Raw genomic sequence first — 22,111 nt, 5'->3', positions numbered from 1 at the left:
GTGCATGCTCTGTCAGATAGAAATAAGTATGTTTTAATTCATCTGCATAGATTGATACTAAACACGTGTACTTGTCTATGTCAGCATATGCCTCAGTGTCTGTATGTACATACGCACACAGAGAGCATCCTGGTACAAGCTGATTTGAAACGTCATAGTAAGCTGGTAGCAGGGTAAAACAGTAAAAGTGCCTGATTGAATTCACACTTTTTAGGTGGAATATTATGTAGCTGCAAGCCTAAAACTGCGGGTTTGGTGCAAAGCTCTCCTGCAGCCACTTCAGAAGCGAGCAGTGTAATCAGGCTGGCACAGAGAGCCAGGCTTGCCATGCCTCCAATGCATCTGGCATGGATCCTGAGCCGTGATCCCTCCCCACAGACGTTAGGTGGTGCTCTCCACTGCCATATACTGGTGCTGGAGGCGGCTGGGCTGGGGCAGAAAGGGAGGTAGGCACCACTTTTGGACTTTATGCAGCGTTTTGCTGTCCTGTTACTTGTGAATGACATTTGGCACTTTTACCACGGGCTGATCTTTCTTCTTCTCCTATGAAATGTGAAGTGTTTTCCTCTAAAAATAACCCAGGAAAAGGTTTGGGAGTTTTGGGAATGTGGCAATTGCAATACACGTGTGTTTTCCTTCTGATTTTTGCAGACTGACCCCTTTGATCTGCCTATGTTAGTCTCGTACAAACGTATAGAGAATGGTTACGTGAAGAACGAAGATGCTGTTACTAATCTGGCAGAAAGATATCCTCTCAGGATACTTTGAAGTGCTCCATGCAGACACTGCATCTTGTCACGCTGTAGGAAAAACCATGGTTTTAACCTTACAGTTCTCTTTAATCTCACCAAGAACAGTAAGTGGCCACGCTGATAAAGCAGTAGCCAGGGCACTGGCCCCACGGTACCCGTTTGTCTTTGGTCTTGCGGCATCCCCACACCCCCAGAAATTAAACCTACCAAATTCTACATCATTGGAGGCTGAGAAAGCATCTTTAGGAATTCATCCAAAACAGCATGAATTGAAGTGCAAGGGAGCAACGCCAGCCCCATTTCATACGGGGGCTTCCTCTGCCCATTGCAGATCTGTCCAAGCAGAGAGCTGCTGAAGTCTCTTGCTCTGCCTGACCAAAGAAGTAGCACAGACTTAAACCCCATAACAGCCCTTTGGGCTCCCCAAAGGCACGGGAAGAGCCTGCTCCTGCAGATGCAGCACCCTGCAGATGCAGCCCTGTGAGCATCCCGCCTGGTGCCGGGGCTGCCCCCTCCCAACTGTGGGTTGCCAGATGCACGTGGCAGAAATACTTGAAAATCCAGGAGGAATCTTCACCGACAGTGCATAGTGCTCAGTCACATACATCCCTCCTCTGGGAATGGCTGGAAGCAGCCTGTGGTCCATCTGCAGTGATGGTGTCCATATGGAGAAGCGCTTGATGCTCAGGAAACGCCTGAGCATCCTTCCGCAGACTGTTTGCTGGTGGGTTAATTCCTGATGGAGGGGGAAGAAAAGATCCTTTTCCCTCGTGCTGTGGCTGTTTGTGATGGAAGGAAGCTGTCGTGGATGTTGGAAGTTGGGCTGTGCTGAGCCGTTTTGCCCGGGCTCATGTGGTTGTGCTTACATTGCTGCACTGTGCAGTTGCTTCAACACTTTAAAGGCCTGAGTGACAGTGCAGCCCTTGGATGATCCCGGGGGACATGGGCTGTGCCTGTAATCCTGCAGGCTTATCAAACTGCATCTTGAGTTATTTGCACTAAGAAAAAAAAGAAGCCGGTTTGAAAATGAAAGGAATGCAGGAACTTTGATTTCATTTTACGTTTTCTTTGGGTTTTAAATTGGCATGTTCTTTTTAATTCTACCTGTACTATGGTCGCGGGAACTTTCCTCTTTAGGCTGAGGTGAGGTGCCTGATGTGATGTTTGGTTTCATTCTTTTCTCTGATACGTGGAAAAAGCAGCTTTTTTCATTGCGTGAAGATAAGCAGTGGTGGAGCACCCTGTGTGCCACCACTGCTGGGTGTGAAGGTCCCTCCTCATGCTGCTTTCCCTTGGCCCCAGTGCGCTGCAGAGGAACTGGTGTGGGAAGTGTTGGAGCCTCATTCCAGAGGGGCTGTGTTTGGCTCCTGCTCACTCAGGCTTTGTGTCGCTTACATGCAAAGAAACAACCCTTTGGGACTAGATGAAGATGCCATTCAGCAGATTTCATTGAGTCTTGCTCTCCAGCTGCAATCCCTGAGCTCCATCTCTTGTCTCCGGTGGAAGCAGGATGCGGATCAGCTCAGGCAGGTTGTGGTGTGCATCACGAGGACTTTGCTATGGGCCTTACGTGAGTGGGAAAGGGATGTGGCCAGTCCCTGTGGCCAGTGGCTGCTCTTCTGTCACCCAGCATGGGAGGGGATGTACGGACAGGACCACTGTATTATACACACTGCACTGGCCTCGATGCAAGTGGTGTTTGTTAGCAACCTCAGCTCGCCTCCTTGCTGCATGCAAGTAAGGAGCTGCACTTCCAGCATGTGTCCCATGGGCAAAGCTTTTATTTTTCCTTCTTTTTTTTTTTTCCTTTTCCTAGCTCATTTCATGGACCTAGACTTCAACTTGCAGACCTTGTCCCATTCTCAACTTTTCTTGCTAAAATGTGGTGCCTACAGATGAAGCATACGATGACTACAATGAAGATAAGCTCTATATGCCAAATCTAACCTTTCTCCTTAAATATACAGTTGCTGACTTGTGTTTACATAACCTTTAAAATGCGGGCGCTGAAATGCCTGATTCCTGTGATTCAAAACCATTCCAAGCCCGGATGGTCCCAAGCCTGCCACCTTGCTTCTCGGTTTGTTTCGTGTCGTGCTCTGTTCCTACGGTCAAAGTCTGTTCCTGTGGAGGTTTTGCTGGTTACGTTAGTGGGAACAGAGCAAAGCTTGCCGTGTGTGTGAACTGTCCCAGTAAAGCCACAGAAACGGGCTCATTTCTGCTGCCTGTTTTGAGATGGAGCCTTCTGAGAACCAAATCTTTCTCTTCCCGTTTCCAAGTGTCCAGTCTCAGGATGGAGCGAGCCATTGCAATAGCTGTATGTTCAAACCCAAGGCAGGTGTGCTGAGGGGTGGGTTGGAATTAATGGGAGGCATCTTTGGAGTGAAATTCAGGTTTTCTTGGGCTTGGATCTTCAGCTAGTGCACTGGTGGGGTGTTGGGCAGAAGAAGCTGATCCTCATCGTTCAGAAACAGCAGAAGTGAAATTCCTGTTGCTGTGGATGATTTGAGATCAGGGCAAATAGGAGACCCCTTTTGGGTTGAAAAGGGAAGAAAAAGTGGTGGTAGGAACTGTAGGGTGTAAGCCAGCGGGATGCTGGAGTGGGTAACCCAACAGTGTGATGCTGTGATTGTTCATGTCCCATACACACACTGCACTGGTACAGTGCTCATTAGTGAGCTAAAAGGTCAGTACAGGCTTATCGGTGGGAAAACCTGAAGGAAAAAAGGCTGGGGTTTCTTCATCAGAACTGATTGAAGCTTAATCCCCGGCTAGTGACACTGCAAGATAAGAAATGTAATTAAGATTCTCTCTAAAACTGCTTTGTGATAAGGGAGGAACTTGGTGTAGTCACAGCTACTTCTCAGAAACTAACCCCGCTCCTTCTGAGGATGTTAGGAATGACTTGGAACTGCAGAAAAGCTTCAAACTGAATTTGTGTACACCCAGATTGAAAACTTACCGAATACTGCACCGTTTATCCAATTGCCCAGCTCTGGGGTTTTTAAAACCATGTAGTATATAGAAGGTGTAAATTCTATACAGGCAACAAGAAGATACATTTTCAGCTTCTTGCAAGAATATATATATATATATATATAAAGAGGACTGCAACCTTACATTTTTTCACTTAAATGCAATTTTATACATTTATGTTGCTTTATATAAAAAGGAACTTGAATGTGAATGTTACCTTTTCTGAATGCAACTTGCTCTTTTTTCATTACAGAGACTTTTGTTTGAAGTAATCAATAAACTTTGGTATGTTGTTCTGATTCATAAGATATATTCGTCTTGTCTCCTTGGGTGATAGTTTTAGTGTGGGCCTTTTCCAAGGCAGCACAAGAGGGACTGTGGGCATTTTCACTGGGGGGTGATGCCAGCAAGGCCATACTTGGTTTTCTGATGGGAACTACTGGTTGCTTCGCATTTTGTGTGTTTTCCAGCAGGTTACTAACAATTCACTCTTAGTAGCTGCTACACTTAGCTGCCCTATGTGCTCTGACCCCATTTCCCTCAAAACTCATGTCAAATTAGGACAGTCCTGTGAATTAAAGGAATAAATTGATTTATCATTATAGAGGAGTTAAACTCGGAGCATTAGCTGACATTTAGGAGCTGCCTAAAACAACATAGGTCCACGTGCCTGACTTCCATACAGGCACAAAGAGTTGTTCTTAATGCTGTGCATTGGTTCTGCCGTGGCTGCCTGTAATAAATGAGCTGCGTTTTTAGGTCGAAGGCTAAAAGCACCCAAATGAGGATTATTGTGGGGTTTGTCAAGTACCTGCTGAAGTCCTGGCCGGATATTCGCATGGATGAACCCCCAGCAACGCAATGCAACTTCAGGACTCAGTGTTTGTATAAGACACAAGGGAAATATATGGAGTTCCTGTGAGTTTTTATAGGAGGTGTCTGATTCAAACCTAGATGTTTGTAATGACGAACCGGCAGTTTGAAGGATTCTGTTTTGGCTGCTTGGATGTCTCCAGCTCCCATCAGCCACCGGAGGACAGATGGCTGTGCTATTTAAAACAAACTCTAACCTTTAAGAAGCAGCTTGTACTATTGGAAACCAGATACACGCATTCAGAATCTTAATGGAGTGAGTGATAGTGAGAAGCATCTGAAGAGCTGGGAATGGTTCTACTCCGCGCTGGCTAGCCAGGAGGATGGGAAAACCATAGTAAATGTACCGATGGGTGATGGCTGCGGGTCACCGGCTATTTCAGGAAGCACCAAATTAGCATTTAAAATGCTCATGTAGCCCTTCATGTTAGGAAGGAGAAGCAATGTCCTTTGGTAAGGTGGTTTTTAGCAAGGATGTTTTCAAAGGTCAGGCTGTTGGTGTGTGATGACAGCTCCTGGTAAGTGAAGGGGCCGCAGTGTCCCCATCTCAGCTTGTTCTCCTGCAGCCCTGGCACAAGGGGTTTGCTTGGTAAAGCTCCACATGTCTGGGGATAACCTGCTAAGCTGGAAACACACTGTGGCCTGGAGAAAGGGTGTGTGTGCTCCTGAGAGTGTGCTGCCTTCCCAACCAGGGGTTGTAACACCAAACAAAGCACATCTTACCCAGGGAACAAGTGAGAGTGGGACAGCGGAGTCCTTTCTCACATTGACATAGTCCTGCCTGAGAGAGCTGGGCTGGTCCAGCCTGGAGAAGAGAAGGCTCCTGAAGGGGAGACCTGAGAGCAGCTCCAGTGCCTGAAGGGGCTGCAGGAAAGCTGGAGAGGGGCTTGGGACAAGGGATGGAGGGACAGGCCAAGGGGAATGGCTTTAACCTGCCCGAGGGGAGACTGAGATGAGCTCTTAGGCAGAAGCTGTTCCCTGTGAGGGTGCTGAGGCGCTGGCACAGGGTGCCCAGAGAAGCTGTGGCTGCCCCATCCCTGGCAGTGTTCAAGGGCAGGTTGGACACAGGGGCTTGGAGCAAGCTGCTCTAGTGGAAGGGGTCCCTGCCCGTGGCAGGGGTTGGAGCTGGAGGAGCTTTGAGGTCCCTTCCAACACAAACCAGTCTATGAAATCAGTGCAGGCTTAACTGGCCACAGTGGGGCCAGGATTTGTGCCAGTCTGGAGGCTCTGCTCCTCTGAGACCAGCTTGGAAAGAGTCCATAGTGGATGGTAGCCCTGGGTTGGGGGTGATGCTGCCTTGCACACGAAACCTTCCTAAAATTCCCACTTCATGAAAACCAACCAGAGCTTAATTACACTCCTGCACAAGTCTTTGATGTTGCTGTGCTTATTCCAGAGGTGAGCAATTCCCTTTCACATCAGGTTGACTCCAAACTACATTTAGCCAGCTCTGTTTTTCCAGTTCTCAGCACCACCCTCAGAACAAATCAAAGCTCTCTTATCCCGTTTCTGCCTGTTGGAGTTGGGGCCGATGGGGCTGGGTGATGCGTGGGGCAAAGGTGTTTGCAGCAGTGGCATAGCAGGAAAAATGGGATTCGGGTAAGCCAGGGAAAACCAGTGCAACAATTGAGCCCTGGAGTGATGGGAGCACTTGGAGAAATTACCTGGCACCAGCAGGACTGTGTGTGGGAGCTGGGCAGGATGAATTGAGGGTGACAAGTTAAATTACCCCTTTGACCAGAAAGTGTTTTCCCCAGCAGCTGTCGGGAGAGCGGTGTTTCTGAAGGGCAGGCTGGGAGATGGGGTGGATTGAGCTGATGGTGATGGGTGAGCGTTTGTCAACGCGCTTTCTAACCGAGCGATGCCTCCAGCGATGCGTGGGGCTGGAGCAGCCGGACTCGCTGCTCAGCCCTTCGCTTTCTCTGTGGTCCCATGATGAAAGATGAAGGCGGCAGCTTATGGAAGCTGCGGAAATGAAACCTGTGTTTTCTCTGAGTGATAATACAAGTGTATACTGCAGAGAATTGGCTGATGGGATTATCCGGATCAGTCACAAAAGGTGATCGCATCACTGTGAGGCCTCAGATGTCTGTGGTTCCCTAAAATGGACCATTCCTGGCTGAATAAATGGGTATTTTGGAAGGGTGATTTCTCAAATCTGGATTATGGCACCAGTCCCAACAGAACCTTCTAGCCTTAATTTTTGGGGAGAAAAAGGAGGTTTCGAATTTTGTTTGAGGTTTGGGGTTTTTTTTCCTAGCCTTTAACCTGGAATTAATGACATTAGGAAGAGTTCTCCTTACACCTTTCCCCCTTTGATTTAAGGGGAAGGAATTGCACCCATTCTGCAAACAGAGGTGCTGCAATTGCTGGCAAGGTTTTGGCTCTGAAAGGGCACTGAATGTTGTTATGGAGCCTGGGCAGAAAATCCCTGGAAAAGAGAGATCCGTGTTTCTGGCTGCCTTTGTTTGCTTTTAATCTGTTTCCTTGTTCCTTCTATCTCTGCTTATCGTTCCTTGGGCAGGCAGAGGTAACACTTGTCTCTGGGGGAGACAGATATGTGGAATAGCTTCTGGCAGTGTAAATGCAAGTGGACATTGCCTGTGCTGAGTGTGTTGCTGGAATAGCTGGGCGTTCATCCTGACATGCCCAAAAGGAGGGACTGTACACAGCCAGGTTTCCAAAACAGGAATCGTTGTGGCTATACAAGCCTGTGAGGGACTGATGCTAAGGAAAAGCCATGACCAATTGTCCCTCTGTTTGAGCCAGCGCAGCTTTTCCGTGCTGAGCTGGCTGGTGCTTCCTTGTGCCAGCTGAATTGGCTGGAGGAGATGCTGCTTTGGGATGTGCGGGATTCCTGCTGGCATCCGCTGCTGCAGTCCAGGGGCTCAGATAGGGTGCATTGGCTGCAAAGACCTGGTCCAGATCCAGGCTTCATTGTTCTGTTTTCTGCTCAGAGGGCAAGAAACGGATTGAGTGCCAAACCTTAGGGATAACATAGCTGTATCTTCCACTGCTTTAGTTGTGCCAAAGCCAGTGTTAGAAGTGGGTGCGTATCAGCCATGGCAGAATGAAGAAGAGATTTTAGATGGGCCTCATTTCTGCATGAGCAGTTCAGGGAAAAGAGCATTCCTGTGATAAGAAAAGAGCAGGAAGGTGGCATGGCTGTGTTTCTGTGCTCATAACCTTGCATAAGGCTATTTTAGAACCACATTTCACTGCTGTGCCCCTGAGCTGGGTGTTTTGATGAGTAACCGCACAGGAACCCTCAGTGTCACACAAGATGTGCTTCGTAACCAGACAGAACATTGCCTGTTGTTCAGTTAGCGAGGATCTGCTGTGGTAGGAATGAGGAGCACTGATTGAATGGGTCAGTGTAGGAAGGGACAAGGTCTGCCCAAAGACGGTGTTTCTCCTAGTACCATTGTTAGACCTCGGCTCCTGAATTAATGGCCCTGCCTGCTGGAGTGCTGGAAAAAGGTGGCTATTCCAGGGAGGAGCGTAATTAAAAGGCTCTTTTGGAAAAACAAGACCATCCACTTCTCCGTGCTGCCTTCCTGGGCTGCTCAGGCTCCGGCTGAGAATGAGCTGGCATCGTTTGAACCTCAGCATCGGGGAAACTGAGGCCGGTGGGTCAGGCCGGTGCTGTGCTTAGGGCTCTGCCCAGCTCCAGCCGTGGAATGGCTTCAGGTTCCCCATGTGTTGGTAGGGGAATTTGCTTGAATGGTGCTTGCAGGAAGACACTGGTTAGGATTTAATGAGTTTCTCCGTAGTGAAATGCTACAGGGAGTAAGGTGGGGAGGGGGTTTGGCTGCTGGGGGTGTGCTGGGACAGTGGGGAGCAGCCGGGAATTAGAAAAAATAATGAGGAAAAGGGAAAAAAAGGGAAAAAAAATAAGGAAAAATAAAGGAAATAAGGGGGGGGGGGAAGGGAAGAAAGGAAAACAGAAAAAGCGAAAGGAAAAAGGGAAAAAAGGAAAAATAATTTAAAAATGAAAAAAGGGAAGAAAGGGAAAGGAAAAAAAGGGTGGAAAACAGGAAAAAGGGAAAAATAAGAGAAAACAAAATAGAGCAAAAAAAAAAAAAGAAAAAAAGGGAAATAAAAGAAGAAAGGGAAAAAAATAGGAAAAATAAAAAAAGATGAAACTAAAAAAGGGGAAAGGAAAACATTGAAAAATAAAAAATTAAAAAAAGGAAAAAGTGAAAGAAAGAGGGGGAAAGGGGGGAGGAAAGAAGAAAGGGGAAGGGGGGGAGGGATAAAAGGGATGAAATGGGGATAAAAAGTGGTGGAAAAGGAGGCGATCAAAGCAGGAACCACGGCACCCGCGGCGCTCGGCAGCGGGCGGTGCTGGGGGCGGTGCTGGGCCGGGCAGAGGCGGTGTCGGGGCCGTGTCGGCGGCCGCCCGCTTCTCCCGGCCCCGCCTCGGCGGCCGCGCGGGCCCGGGGCGGCGGTGGCGGCGGAGCGGTGCGGGCGGTGGAGCGGAGCCGCGGGGCATGGCCCTGGCCGCGGCCCCGGCCCCGGCCCGCCCGCCGCCGGGGGGCACGTCGGCGGGGGAGATGGAGCGGTACTACTGCCTGCTGCGGGCCGCCGCGCTGCTGGAGGCCGCCGCCGCCGGTGAGTGCCCGTGCGGGGGGCACAGGTACCGCGGGTATCCGGACATCGCGCTGCGCCGGGCCGGACGGGGCTCCCGGCTCCGCGGAGGGGCACCGGGACGGCCGCGTTGGTACCCGGCGGCCGGGGAGGGTTGAGGAGCCGGGGTGATGGGTGTTGTGGAGTCCTGAGTGTGGGACGGGTTCGTAAGGAGAAGCTGTTCGCATTGTGCTGCTGGCGTGTCCTTGTGCTGGAATGCACGGCTGGAAATGCCGTGGGAAGACGGGAGGTTGTTCTCGGGTATTTGCCGGTGTTAATCCCCTCTCTTAGGTTCCCCATGGGCAGACCTAAAGAAGTCTTCCCTGGGAAGTTGCGCCTTAGCCTGAGGACTGAGGACTGTGTTGTGCCTTTCCCAGTTTCTGAAGTGGAAAAGCAGTAGATGTGTGTGAAGTGTCTCTGTCAGGCTCCCCCTGTTCCCTCCCTCATCCTTTGGGCTTTAAACCTCGCTCAGTTCCAGGCTGTGCTGGGGAATGCACTGATTGGTGATGATGTTGCTGTGCTGTATGGCTGCAGACCCTCCATGCGAGAAGCAAACGCAATGTGATTCCTTACTCCCTGGCTGTAAGCTGCTCTCCTGCCTCTTTGAATGGACAACGATCTGCTCATGGAGCCCTGACTTCTTTATGTTGTTCCCTTGTGGGGAAAACAGTGGCTTTTCTTGCAGTGGTCTTCCAGAATCCCGGATATGTGGTGGCATTCTGGGGTGCTCCAGCCTTGCTATGGGATGTGTACCTTCTCAGGCGGTGAAGGCACTCATCATTCCTCACTTGTCCACAGCCTGGAGCCCTGCCAGGCACACCAAAGACACACCGACCCCACAAATGCTTCCAGTCTCATCCCAGAGCACAGTTTGGGGGGCAGGAGGAATGTATTGGGAGTACAAGTCAGAGGTGAGGACTTTACCAATGTGTCACTTGCTTCTAGGAGCTGCTTGTATTACAATGTCCTGTGGGATGATGCCCATGAGAGCACCTTCTATTGCTGTGATCCTGCCTGTTGGACCCTTGCTGCCCTGCTCCTTTGCCTGCACCCTCCATAGGGAGTAGGGAAACAGTGGCAGGGGTGGTTGGGCTAGGCAGCACAGGGTGCTGCTGGAACGGATGTGATTAAAACAGTCTGATCCTCCTTGTGCTGGTACCAGCAATGAAACACCCACGTGCTGGAACAGGAGTGGGGTGACACAAGGATGGGGATGCAGATAGTGAACAGCATCTTCTGTGAGCAACGTGATGGGTGAGAGCGGGCAGTGGGTTTCCCTTAGCATGAACCCTGTCTTCTGACCAGCTCTTGGCAGATGACCTTTGTATGATGCTCATAAGGAATCAAGATATCTCCACAAAAGCACTTTTGTGTGGTTATAGCTGCAGGGTCTGGACATGCGGTTTGGCACCTACATAGAATCTTAAGATGATTGACAAAGATACAAAGTGGAGTAAGGTTCCCTAAATCATGAGATTAAAAGTAAATCAGAAGGTTTTCTTTCTCCTCTCATGGCTGATTTCCAAGCATTCAGCTTGATGTGGGACCATGCTTTAAGCATTTCCCTTCATGCATTGGTGTAGGAAACTTGATTGTTTCCAGTAGAAGGTGGTGTTTTCCCCATACCTGGGATAAGCCTGTATAAATCCCAAGCCTTTTACAGCTGTTCTCATCTCTACAATGGTTTGAGCTCCCTCCCTGTGAAAGCTCTGTGCTGCCATCAAGGCAGACCCTGTTGAGTGGACCACGGAGCAGTAGTAGTCTGGGAGCAGTCAGTAGTATGTGGGATGTGCTTCCTCTCCCTACATCCCATTTGCTACAACCACAGTTTAATGGTTTATCATTCATTTAGGAGGACAAAAGTGAAGTGACAGCAGGGCTGAGTAGGAGGAAAGCAATTGAAGTGTTGTTGAAGTGGAAATATGGGGGGGGGGGGGGGGGCAGGGAAGAAGGACTCTTCCAAAGCACTGTCTTTGGCATCAAACTGGAGGATGCTTGGAGGCATGGAGCTTCCCTTGGCAACGGGAAGGTCAGAGCTCGATGTCAGTGGTTGTGCTTGTGGTAGGAGCCTTTTGTTCAAGTCAGGTTCGGTGGATAGGACTTGCAGGGAGATCCTGGAGCTGCAAAGAGGCAACTTTGTGCTGACTGACACATGTTGGTGTGATGCTGCTTGTTTCAGTATGTGTGGTGAGCGCATCTCGGGTCACGCACTCCCCATCTTGCTTTGTGCCAAAGCTTCAATGCTCTTATCTGCCAGCCTGCCCCACTGAAGGCCATTGCAAACCTGGGTGCAGAGGACCAGGAGTGTGAGGAGCTGTGGTGGAAGGGGCTGGGTGATGCTGCCTTGTTTTCCAAACCCCTTTTCCTCACGGGCAAGGCTGGACTTGGTTTGGCAGCGGCACCGGGTTGGAAGCTCCCGGGATGCAGAGTGCTTGGCTGGGTTTGGAGATGTGCTTTTGTCAACAGGGTATGCCAGAATTGGGCATCTCCATTTGCATGGGATGGTTTGGGTTGGAAGGGGCCTTAAAGCTCATCCAGTTCCAACACCTGCCACGGGCAGGGACCCCTTCCCCGCTAGAGCAGCTTGCTCCAAGCTCCGTCCAACCTGGCCTTGAACACTTTGCAGCTGAGTTTCCAGATGATGCCATTGTGAGAACCTGGCTGCACAGTTCAGTTTCCTGGCTCTACGAGCTATAAAAGCAAATCCATTGTTCCATTGACCTCAGTGAAGTGAATTCCATATTCCTAGGCAGGTGATGGGGTCCTTCACTGCTGTTCGTATCTCCGAAGGGTTGCTTTGTGCACAAAGCTAGAATTTGGCTTGGAAAAAAGACCGCTTGCATGGGGTTGAATGGTGATGGGGAAGTGCTTGAGGTGTGTATGCTTTTATGATGGTTTTATTGGGCTTTGGAAGTCTTTAGTTCTGAATAGGCTGTGGTTTGGAGGCTGCTGATGTTGGCCAGGAAGGTGCGTTCTGGTGGCAGACGCTAAACGCGCACAGATGGCAATCATGCCCTGGTGCTGGTGTGCACCTGAGCCTCTCGTAATGCCTGAAACTGGGACTAGGAGACAACTAAAAGCACATTGAAGATCCTAAGTAGCAGAAACGCAAGGAACTGGATTTTCTCAGCTCCCACACTGCGTTTGAATCCACACGGGTGGGTGTTGAGAAACTTCTATTACGTTTCTTGCAGTCGATGTAAATTCGTGTATAGTGGAGCTGGCTTTTATCTTTCCCACTTTTCACTTAGGTTTGGGGTGATGCGAGAAGATAGATAGTTTATCTGATGGGACATGGAAACATGGGAGCATCCAGTATCTTGTTCCCATGCATTAGTGGGTCTTCCGGAACACACAAGCCTTGTTGCCATGTAGTTGATTTTTGCTTTGCCTTTTCCAAGTGAAGCTTCCAGTTTGTCAGCTGTCAGATCTAAATGGGAAGAGATTCCACCCCCAAGGAAACCTCAGTGGTCTCCATCACGCGGGAGCACCCTGGACCTTTCGACCTCCCGTGAGCAGCATCCTCCTTGCTGTCAGCATGGCTCAGCCCTGGCTCCTGGGGACACTTCTGTGCTCACTCCAGCTCCCAGAACTGACTTGGTGGATGGTATTCCCATAAAGGTGGGATCCTGAGCTGGCTGCCCCACTGCCTCGTGGTGAGCAGAAGGAGTTTGTGCTGGTTTGATGTGTCAGTAAGGTACCACAGATGTGCCACACCAGTGCTTTGGGTGCTCCTGCTTTCAGCCAGTGATTCCTGATGGGTAGATGCTGGAGGGATGCCCAGGAGCAGAGGTTTCTGCTCTGGGGCCTGAGCCAGGGTCACTCTGTGCACGCCTGGATGCAGTGCATCCAATCCCTCTTCAATGGCTGCTCAGCTCCTATTGTAAGGTGATGATTCAGCTGCCTGCATGATGGTCCACAAGCCTGCTCTGCACTGAGTTAACATTTTCTCCCTATTTCTTATCTTTATTTTTTCTTTCACATCATTTTCCTTTGCATTTGTACTCTTCTCCTCAGTGTGTATAAATCAAAAGCCTTTTGCAAAGGTCATTCTAGTCCTCCAGAAGCTTCATTTCAGGGTGGTTTTGCTGCATGGTTTCTTAGCTGAGCACACTCCCAGCTTTGGGGGATGGAGATGTCCTTGTGCTGAAGCATCCGCTGCAGACAAGCCCCAGAAGGCCTTGGTGGAGAAGCACAGCCACTAGGTCAGAAGAGAGGACCATCTGGTGCCGTATCCTGCCTCCTACGCTGTGCTGGAGTAGGTGCTTGGGGAGGGATAAAAGGAAGGACTTGCAAAGAGTGAGCCTTTCCCTAAAATATCCTCCCTAGGCTGACAAAGGTTAATTTAAGGAGTCTTTGGGCCTGGTGTGGTGACCAACCCATCACACCTAGTGCTGGACCAAACCTCTTGAGGCTTTCCACAGCCTTTTTAGATCCCTGGGTGGTTTTAATGTGTTTCTGTGTGATGTAAGTGCTTTGATTTCTCATCTGTGACATGAGGTGATGCTCCTGGTGAAGTGTACATGGTTTTCACTGCAGCGTGCTCACATATGGACAGTAATGGCAGTGATTTGGGGAAGAGGGGTCTGTGTTCATGCCCATGCGGCCATGGAGGGTGGTGGCTGTATTGGAAGGCCGGTGCCTATCATGCACGAGGCATGGGTGTTCCTTTGAAGCAGTGGTGTGGTGGCTGCTGCCCTTTAGGTCTCTGATGAAAACACCCCTTGCTCTGCTGAACTGGAACTTCATAGAATCCCAGGCTGGTTTGTGTTGAAGGCACCTTAAAGCTCCTCCAGCTCCAACCCCTGCCACAGGCAGGGACACCTTCCACTAGAGCAGCTTGCTCCAAGCCCCTGTGTCCAACCTGCCCTTGAACACTGCCAGGGATGGGGTTCAGCTCTGCCGTCCCTTGTCCCCTGGATTGTGATGATGGAGGTGCAGCTCAATCACCCTGTACAAGTGGGGTTTGCAAGCGCCTCTGTTCAGTGTGTACTGGGAGGTTTGCCATCAGCCAATTGACAGAACAGGCTGAGAAGCCCCATCATCTTCCTCAGGATCAATACATCATGTCTTCCAGAAATGCAGGCATTACAGACCTAATCTAATTACTGATCTTTCCTCCAAATGAAACCCGGGTTTGACTGGCTGTAGTTACGAGCTGGTGCCCAGGGTTCGGGGGATGCAGATGCTCCCATGCAGCCTCCAGTCACAGCAAGGTACAAGCTGTCCCTCCGGGCAGGGGACACAAAGGACATGCAGCAGTCGAGGGTATTGAAGCTTTCTGCCATGAATATTTTAATGGCTCTTTTGTGTTGCTCCCTTGGCACAGGGAATGGCTGCCCCACCTGGAATTACACACTCTGCAGCGTGCCAGGTTAGGGCAGCAGCAGCAAGTGGTGTTCTTGCACTGAGATGGCTAAAGGTGAGTTTGTTCCATGGACAGCATCAGTGCCTTTGCAACAGGCACCCCCAGTGAGTGTCTGTGTGTCAGGGCAGGATGTGTGAGCAGCTGAAGGTGGTTTTGGCGCATACAAAGGTGTGTGCAGCTGAGCACTGCTCTTAGAGATGACTGATGGTTACACAGATACCTTCTGCAATGTACCTGGGATCAATTGCAAATGCAGAAGAGGGTCTCAGCAGCTTTTGCGCTTTGAGCAACCAAGTCCTTAAGTTTCTTCAGCAGCTGAACTGCGTGGGTGTGGAGAGGAGGGAATTTGATGGATGCAGGATGTGCTTTGTTCCTCACATGGGGAAAAGGTCCCCACAGGTCTATATCTGTGGCCAAGCTATTACCTCAGCTATAATGCATTAGGCTGTTGTGTGCTCTGCAGCCCTGGATGACTGCGGTGGGAATGAGTAGAAATGTCTCTTACTATTGGGCCCCTTTGCTATTCTGCCCTATGAATCTTTAGGAGTCCTTGATATGGGACGTCAGTCCCTGTAAGCCAGCATGCTCTGAAAACTCACCTGTAGGGAAGAATGATCCCTTGGCCTCAGATCTATGGGGAGGAAGCCACCAAGTCTGTGCTGGTGGGCTTCAGTGCCGATCCCGAGACCTTCAGCTCTTTGGTGCATCTAGAAAGCAGTCCTGTGGGTTGTGGAGACCTCTTCTTTCCCAGCTGTCCATGTTGGTCCTACACCATTCAATGTTAGGGTCAACAGGGGTTTTAACACCCTCCCTTTGATGTTAGCTCTTGCTCGACCCATGGACACCACATCAGCCTGATGGATGGGGGCTGCTGGGGTCTTTTCTGCCCTTTGGCATCAGACATGCTCATTGCCCTGTGGTAGCACCGTATCCTGTTGGCACTTGTGTCTGTTCCCATTCCCAGTGAGGAACTGAAGCTGCAGGAGACACAGTTTGCCCCCGGCTACCAGAGAGTTTAGTGTCGAAGCCAGGAAGGAGCCCCAGGACTTGGCTGTCAGTTCTCTGCTCAGACCAGATCCTGGGGATAAGCTTTTGGTGAATACAGCAGGCCTTGTTGGGGAGCACAATGTCCCATTCTCTGCTTGTCATGGACGTGCAGTTCAGCACGGGATCTCCACCAGCGTCCCGCTGCCTGGCCAGGGGCTCTCTCTGCTCTTCCATGAACACATTTGTTCCTCTCATAGATAAAAATGTTATGTCTGTTGTTAAGGATTCAGCCCTTCCTGGCTCTGCTTCCCACAAACACCGTGTAAACACTGTACACAGCATCCTGTCCTATCCTTGGGCAGGTACGGAGGTGTGGGAGGGTGGATGCAGTGATGAGGAAATGAGGCTCCTACTCCAGGCTGTGCACTCGTCAGGGCAGCCACTGCTTGGACATGATGCAGGTGGGGTGTGATCCATGGGAAGATACGGGTTGAACACTGCTCTCTGCTCTGCCCTGCCCCGCTCCTTCCCAAGGGACAGGCACTTGGCCACTCGTCTCCATGCTGTGTGACAGACCTCCTGCAAACGCGCTGGTTACTGCTGGGTGGCACTTTGCAGGCAGTGTAACCCAGTGCTTCTGCTCTCATCGCTCCCTTCGTCTTGCTTGCTGGACGTGGTGTGCTGATAGGGAGAATGGGGATGTTCCGTGTGGATTCGGTTGAGTCCAAAGGCTTTGGGAATTGTTCAGTGAGAAAGAAGGGTGAGGCTCAGCCGCTTGTCCTAGGACACGGTTGTGGTTTAACCTCAGCACACAACTGAGCCCCACAAAGCCGCTTTCTGCCCTCCTGGTGGGATGGGGAGAGAACTGGAAGAGTGGAAGAGAGAAAACTCATGGGTTGGATAAAGATGGTTTAATAGGTAAAGCAGAAGCGATGCACGCAAGCAAAGCAAGGAATCCATTCATCACCTCCCGTGGGCAGGCAGGTGCTCCACCACAGCAGCACACATAGCAGTGACTTGGGAAGACAAACACCATCACTCTGAATGTCCCCCTTTTCCTCTTCCCTTATCCACGTTGAGTGCACCCAGCGGTGGGCTGCAGGGCCTCTCTGATTGCTTTGTGTGGGTATAGCAATGCAGACTGAGTTAGGGGGCACACTGCAGGGTGGTGCATTGGCTTCCTCCTCAGACAAGGCTGTGTCTCTGTTCCTTGCTCCAATAAATGTTTAATTTTGCCAGGCGGAGCAGCTTCAGCAGGAGGAGCTGAAAGGGCTGCTCTCTGCATTGCACTGGGTTCATGGCTGGGGCACTCTCTCTAAGGGATTTCCCTTCCCATTCCTGCATAAAGCAGACGAGATGGGGATGGCTTAATCCTCCCACCCAGCCTTGCTTGTTCTCCATGGGCTGTTCAGGGAGGCTCACGCTGATGCTGGCCTCACACAGGGCCCCCCCCAAGCACCAGACCTTCCTGTAAATGCTGTTGGTTTATCCTTAGCCTCAAAGGAACAGGAGGACAACCAAAGGCTGATGGTTAGCCCAGGAAGTCACTGCCAGAAGTGGAAATAGGTTATAACCGTGCTGCTCCGCAGGCTCCCTTGGCACCAAATAAATGCTGCTTCGCTGGGTGTAGACGTCTGAACGGACAAGCAGCCGACAAGAAGCAGATCGCGGAGAAGCTCAATGTGATCCTTTACCCTTTGCATTTGATTTACTTCAGTTTTGTTTCCTAGACTACGGCAGCAGCCCTCCTCTGAAGAGCTGCTATTCTTCATTCACAACAAAGGCATCTCCAAATGGGTTTTATAGCTGCAAACAATATTTGGGCTTGGCAGATGTGTGACACAGCTGCTGTCTGCAGATGCTGCGGGGCTGTGAAGTTTGGAAAGGGAAAGGAAACAATAGTTACCAAAGAGCAAGGATCTTCAGTGTTCATTTGAGGTTTATGAGAGGGGTTTGGACTCGGACTATAGCTGTTCCCTCCCCACCCTTTGTGGAAGTCCCTCTGTGCTTGAATCCCCCCAAAAGGGAGGATCGCTGACAGTGAGCATCATTCTCACAGCTGCAATCTGTGCAACAGCCTCGAGATACAGTCCTATGGAGAGGACCCAGCAAAACGTTGTGGGCTGTGTAAGCCAAATGATGGGGACAGGGCTGAGTCAGCACGTTTCCTGCTGAGCCACGTTAGTTTTTCTCGATGGGGTACAGAGCTCTGTATTTCCCCTTTGTCTTGTCCCTGCTTGGCTTCACGCATCCTCCGAAACTCTGTGTCATGGCAACGATCTCCTCCATAGAGGAGTCTCTGAATGTAATAACTGCAGCAGCATTTTATAAATACCCAGGTTAGAGCCTATATCAAAGATGTTACTACGCTGTTCTAACAGTTTATCATTGAGATGCTGCTTGGTTTTAGTAAGACCCTAAAGCCTGAGGTCATACAGACTGTATGGGGTTAGCAGTGCAGTTTGGGATGCTGTAACACAAGGCAGTTCACGCTTCATTTTATAACAGCACAGCTCTAATCTCTAGTAGCTGATGATCACAAAGCCTATTTTAAGAGGAATGAGTGGACCTGCATGAAACCTGGACTTCCTCTGCCTTGTGCCAGTGAGATGCAGGCTATGCGGTTCATAGCCAGTGTGGGCTGTACCCTGGGGTCTTTTCTGTACTGTCCCAAGAGAGTCCTCCAAATAAGAACCCCCCAGTTTGCTAACGCACAATCAGCTAAAGCCTTGTTTTTATCTGTGCCCCACTGCTTTTCACTGCTCTTTTTCCAGAGATTCGTATTTGAGGACAAGGGTCATGCTTCTGTAGAGGATTTATAGCAGCATCCCACTGATGTGCCTCAGGCACAGCAACACGCTTGTGAATCTGGTGCCAACACTTGATTTTCCCTAACGTTTGCCCAAGAGGTTGGGTTTGATGGCCAAGGAGCAGATCTAATAGGACCACAATCAGCCTATTGTCGTGCCTTGACCTTACCAAAGGGCAGTTATCCTGCTCCTGTTTCGCCTGTTGGATTCTCCTACGCTACAGGAGATGGGAAATGTAAGGGAAATGCTCCCTGAGTCTTCATTGCCTGAAGTAAAGTACTCCCACCCAGTTTTTCCTCAAATGGGTTATTTTGGGACTGCTCGGAAGCGGCTGGTTTTCTGAAAGGGCTGAGTGCCCTTTTCCAGAAATGTCATCCCTTGGGAAGCAGGTTGGAGCTTGGAGCACCCTGCTCTAGTGGAAGGTGTCCCTGCCCGTGGCAGGGGGTTGGGACTGGATGAGCTTTAAGGTCCCTGCCAACCCAAACCAGTAGATGACTCTATGATAAACTGTAGGTGAGATGTGAGAGAATAAGCACTGCACTCTGGGGTTAAAAAACACGTTTTTGAGATTGTATTCATTTCTGTAAAGCAAGGTTTGAAAATACTTGTGGGAAAGTGCTTTTTTTCCCCAACCATACTTGTCTCCGGCTTGTTTTAATGCTTTCCCAGCCTGTTTCCTTGACAGCTCTCAATAAACCAGCGCACCCCTCCCATATCACTGCAGACCCAGAAACAAAAGCCTCATTTACTTGTACACCTGTAGCTGTGACTGCTTTTACCGCTGAGCACTTGAGTCACACAGGGGTGTCCTAGTGCATGGCCAAGCCATGGGTAGGGAAGAAGAGCTGACTTCACCTCGACTACAAAGGCAGACAGGCTGCTGAACAACCCCACGCTGTTCCGAGGCAAATAAGTGTGCCTATGTCTTTGGTCTTGTGTTTTCAAAGCCCAGCGTGTTTAATATCATCTGCTTCATGTGTTGGAGCACCTGAAGTTATTAAATATGCATTTTTATCAGTGTGAAACTATTGACCTGGAGAAAGAAATCTACTGGTAGAGGAGAAATCTGTGGCTGCAGCTTGTCCTCGAGTTAGGTGAAGCAGTTGAATGCGAATGTTTGAAATAGCTTTGCAAGGCAAACTTCTTTCTTAGCAAGACCCGTTCTGCGGCCTGTTAAGATGAAGAATGCTTCTGTAGATGCCAGTTGATCCTTAGCAAACAGAAATCACATTTTTATCTGTCAGAGGGAAAGATGTGTGCATGGAAGAGCAGAGAGGAGCCCATGGCAAGTGGGGATGCGGGAGCAGGGTCCCCATCACCTCGTGCACCGCTGGGTGCTGCTGTTCCATGCAGCCCACCAAGGGCCCAAAAAATCCATAGATAAAGCTGAAGTGAGCAGAAAGCCTTTGGGAACAGTGAAATAGAATAAATACTGATTACGCTGGAGTGTGCTGGAGTATGCAGCCCATGTCATTTGAAACAGCCAGAAGATTACTCCCTAGGACTGACTCTGTGCAATAATCAGTGTTTAAAATGTGATTATCAGAGAGCACAGTGACTCTAATCTGTAGAGATGTCCTTTATTTGCAGGAACAAGGTTGTTTCATTTTAAGCTATCATTCCATTTATAGATAAATGTGGACCAGCTCTAAGCATCCCTTTGTGTTCAGTCTGGTTTGTGTTTCTTTCTCCCAGGTAAAACCATGTGTAACCTTCCATTGCTGCTGACATGGTCAGTGTGCTAAACGTGGCATGAAACCAGCCTCTCCCATTATTTAATTAAGAAGAAATCTAATAACCCAAAGCCAGCACAGCCTTTCCATGGAACCAGGAGTTCAGAAGCTCATCTGCTCAAAATTAAAGACTCTAACAGTGTGAAAACCCAGCCTTGTTCCCAGCGTGGCAGCCTTGGATGCTGCTGATGCCAGCAGAAACCTCAGCCCATTGCACTGCCAAGGTTAGGGAGCACTGGGGGAGTGTGCAGAGTAGGGAGTAAAGTTAGTACCTCCAAAATATAGCAATTAACATTGGATACACCCTGTTGAGCACCCGAACTCCCTTAGTACATTTGCTAGAATACATTATCTGCTGATTTATGGCATTTGGCCTGTTGGAGTCATTAGAATCAGTGGTTTCTAGGAGATCCCTATGTCCTTTGTTAGGAGATTTCATATATGATTTAGGGAAGCTGCATTGGGTTCAAGTCCCACCTTTGGGTGAGCACATTGATACACATTTGGAGTTTTGCTTCCTTTCTGATGGCTGCTTTTGCTTTTTCCTCCCCCCAGAAACCACAATACCCATCTGTGCAAAGGACATCAGCGATGATTTGATGAAGGAGTTTGCTTTTCTCTCCGGTGAGTACAGTGAACTTCTCTGTGGTAATTAAATACCCCAGACAAACTTCCATGCTATTTGGCAAAATGATACTCCACACGGGATATTATCCATCAGGTAGCCTCCAGTGCCACTAGAAAGGTTGTTAATAAAACATTGAGGCAGTTTGAAAGAGCATATTAGGTTTCTGTTTCGAGCCATGTGAAATGCTCTTGCCTTCAAACGCTCAACACATTAACAAGGGCTTTGCTTTGAAATGGTTTTCTATAGGTTCTAGATTTGTCCTTGTATTTCTGCCTTCTTTTGCTGTGCCATGTAAAGTACACTCAGTAAATAAAGGAAATACCTGGTACCTAATACGTTTCTTTCTAGCACGTCTGCGTATGTGTTGTGCTTGAAATCAAAGGCAGGATTCTGTAATGATGGCAGTGTGTTTTCTGACTTAACCTCTGTTCCTGGGCTTTGCTGCTGGCCCTCCTCAAGAGCAACGCAGGGAAGCATCCTTGTCCTTATTCCAGGTGGCCGAGGGAAAGACAAGGCTTGGATTATCACCCTCCCTGACAACGCTCGCTTCAACGAGGTGCCCGAGGAGATCGTATCTAAAGTCCTCACGTACCTAACGTCAGTCCCCAGGTATGTGGCTGCCTTCTAGCCCTTGTCTGTGATGGGCAAGACCTGCTTGGGTCAGGCAGGGGATCTTCATGGTAGCGCCATGCGTTATCTTCAGCTCTCAAGGGAAAAGATGCAACGATGCAAGCCCTTATGGTGTCCAGGCGTGGTATTTAATGTGCCAGTCACTGCAGGGTAAAAAGTGGCCATCATTCCTCTGACTGGTCAGCCTGCATGTATCAGAAATTGAGTTTATTAAGCTTCTAATTAACAACAAGCTTTCCTTAAGCTTGGACATGTGTCACCGCTTAAATATGCCGTGCTGCTGCAGAGTAGTGTTTGACATGTACAACTGGAGAGTCATTACTGTGGAAAAAGCAAAATGAACCCAAGGAAGGGACTAATTACAGGGACAAAGCGTGTGGGGTCCCCATTCCACGCGCTGGCTCAGCAGCGTGCCACAGCTCCCATGTCTTGGGGTTAAGCAGCCTGTGCCACATACTTAGATTAATGGCCGTCCTGTTCCTTGTTGCTGAGCCTCGTGACTCAGTTACCTGGAATGCTTAATTTCCTTGAATAATACCTGTTTTGGCAGATTTCTTCCTGCAGGGAGAGCAGGTTGACAGCAGCTCCATGGGAGCTTTCCATCAGCGGCTGCCTTGGAAGATGTAAGGAAAGGAAGAGAGCCTTGGGTTCCTTTGGCCCCTTTTTGGATGGACTTTGAAGTCCTGTGGGCATCTGCACTTCCCAGCTCTGCCCAGTTTCTCCAG

At 49.7% G+C, this 22,111-nt stretch overlaps 1 protein-coding gene across 7 annotated transcripts in view; it reads left to right on the top strand.

Moving 5' to 3' along the window:
- The window catches only part of ATP11C (ATPase phospholipid transporting 11C), a 120,164-nt gene that overhangs the window by 55,541 nt on the left and 42,512 nt on the right, over positions 1-22,111 (top strand). For 4 of the 7 annotated variants that reach the window (XM_062627398.1, XM_062627392.1, XM_062627393.1 and 1 more), the window contains one exon: positions 652-4,034. In XM_062627398.1, coding sequence (XP_062483382.1) covers positions 652-768 — 117 coding nt within the window. In that variant the 3' untranslated portion in view covers positions 769-4,034. Of the gene's footprint in view, positions 1-651; positions 4,035-9,062; positions 9,216-20,683; positions 20,753-21,250; positions 21,366-22,111 lie in introns of those variants that run through there. The other 3 variants (XM_062627400.1, XM_062627397.1, XM_062627396.1) reach the window with 2 other exon arrangements.

The sequence above is a fragment of the Pezoporus occidentalis genome, unplaced genomic scaffold (genome assembly GCF_034315485.1).
Source record: "Pezoporus occidentalis ecotype Australia unplaced genomic scaffold, CSIRO_AGI_Poc_V1 ctg30, whole genome shotgun sequence".
NCBI lineage: Eukaryota > Metazoa > Chordata > Aves > Psittaciformes > Psittacidae > Pezoporus > Pezoporus occidentalis.
This window is presented reverse-complemented; position numbering and strand designations above follow the sequence as displayed.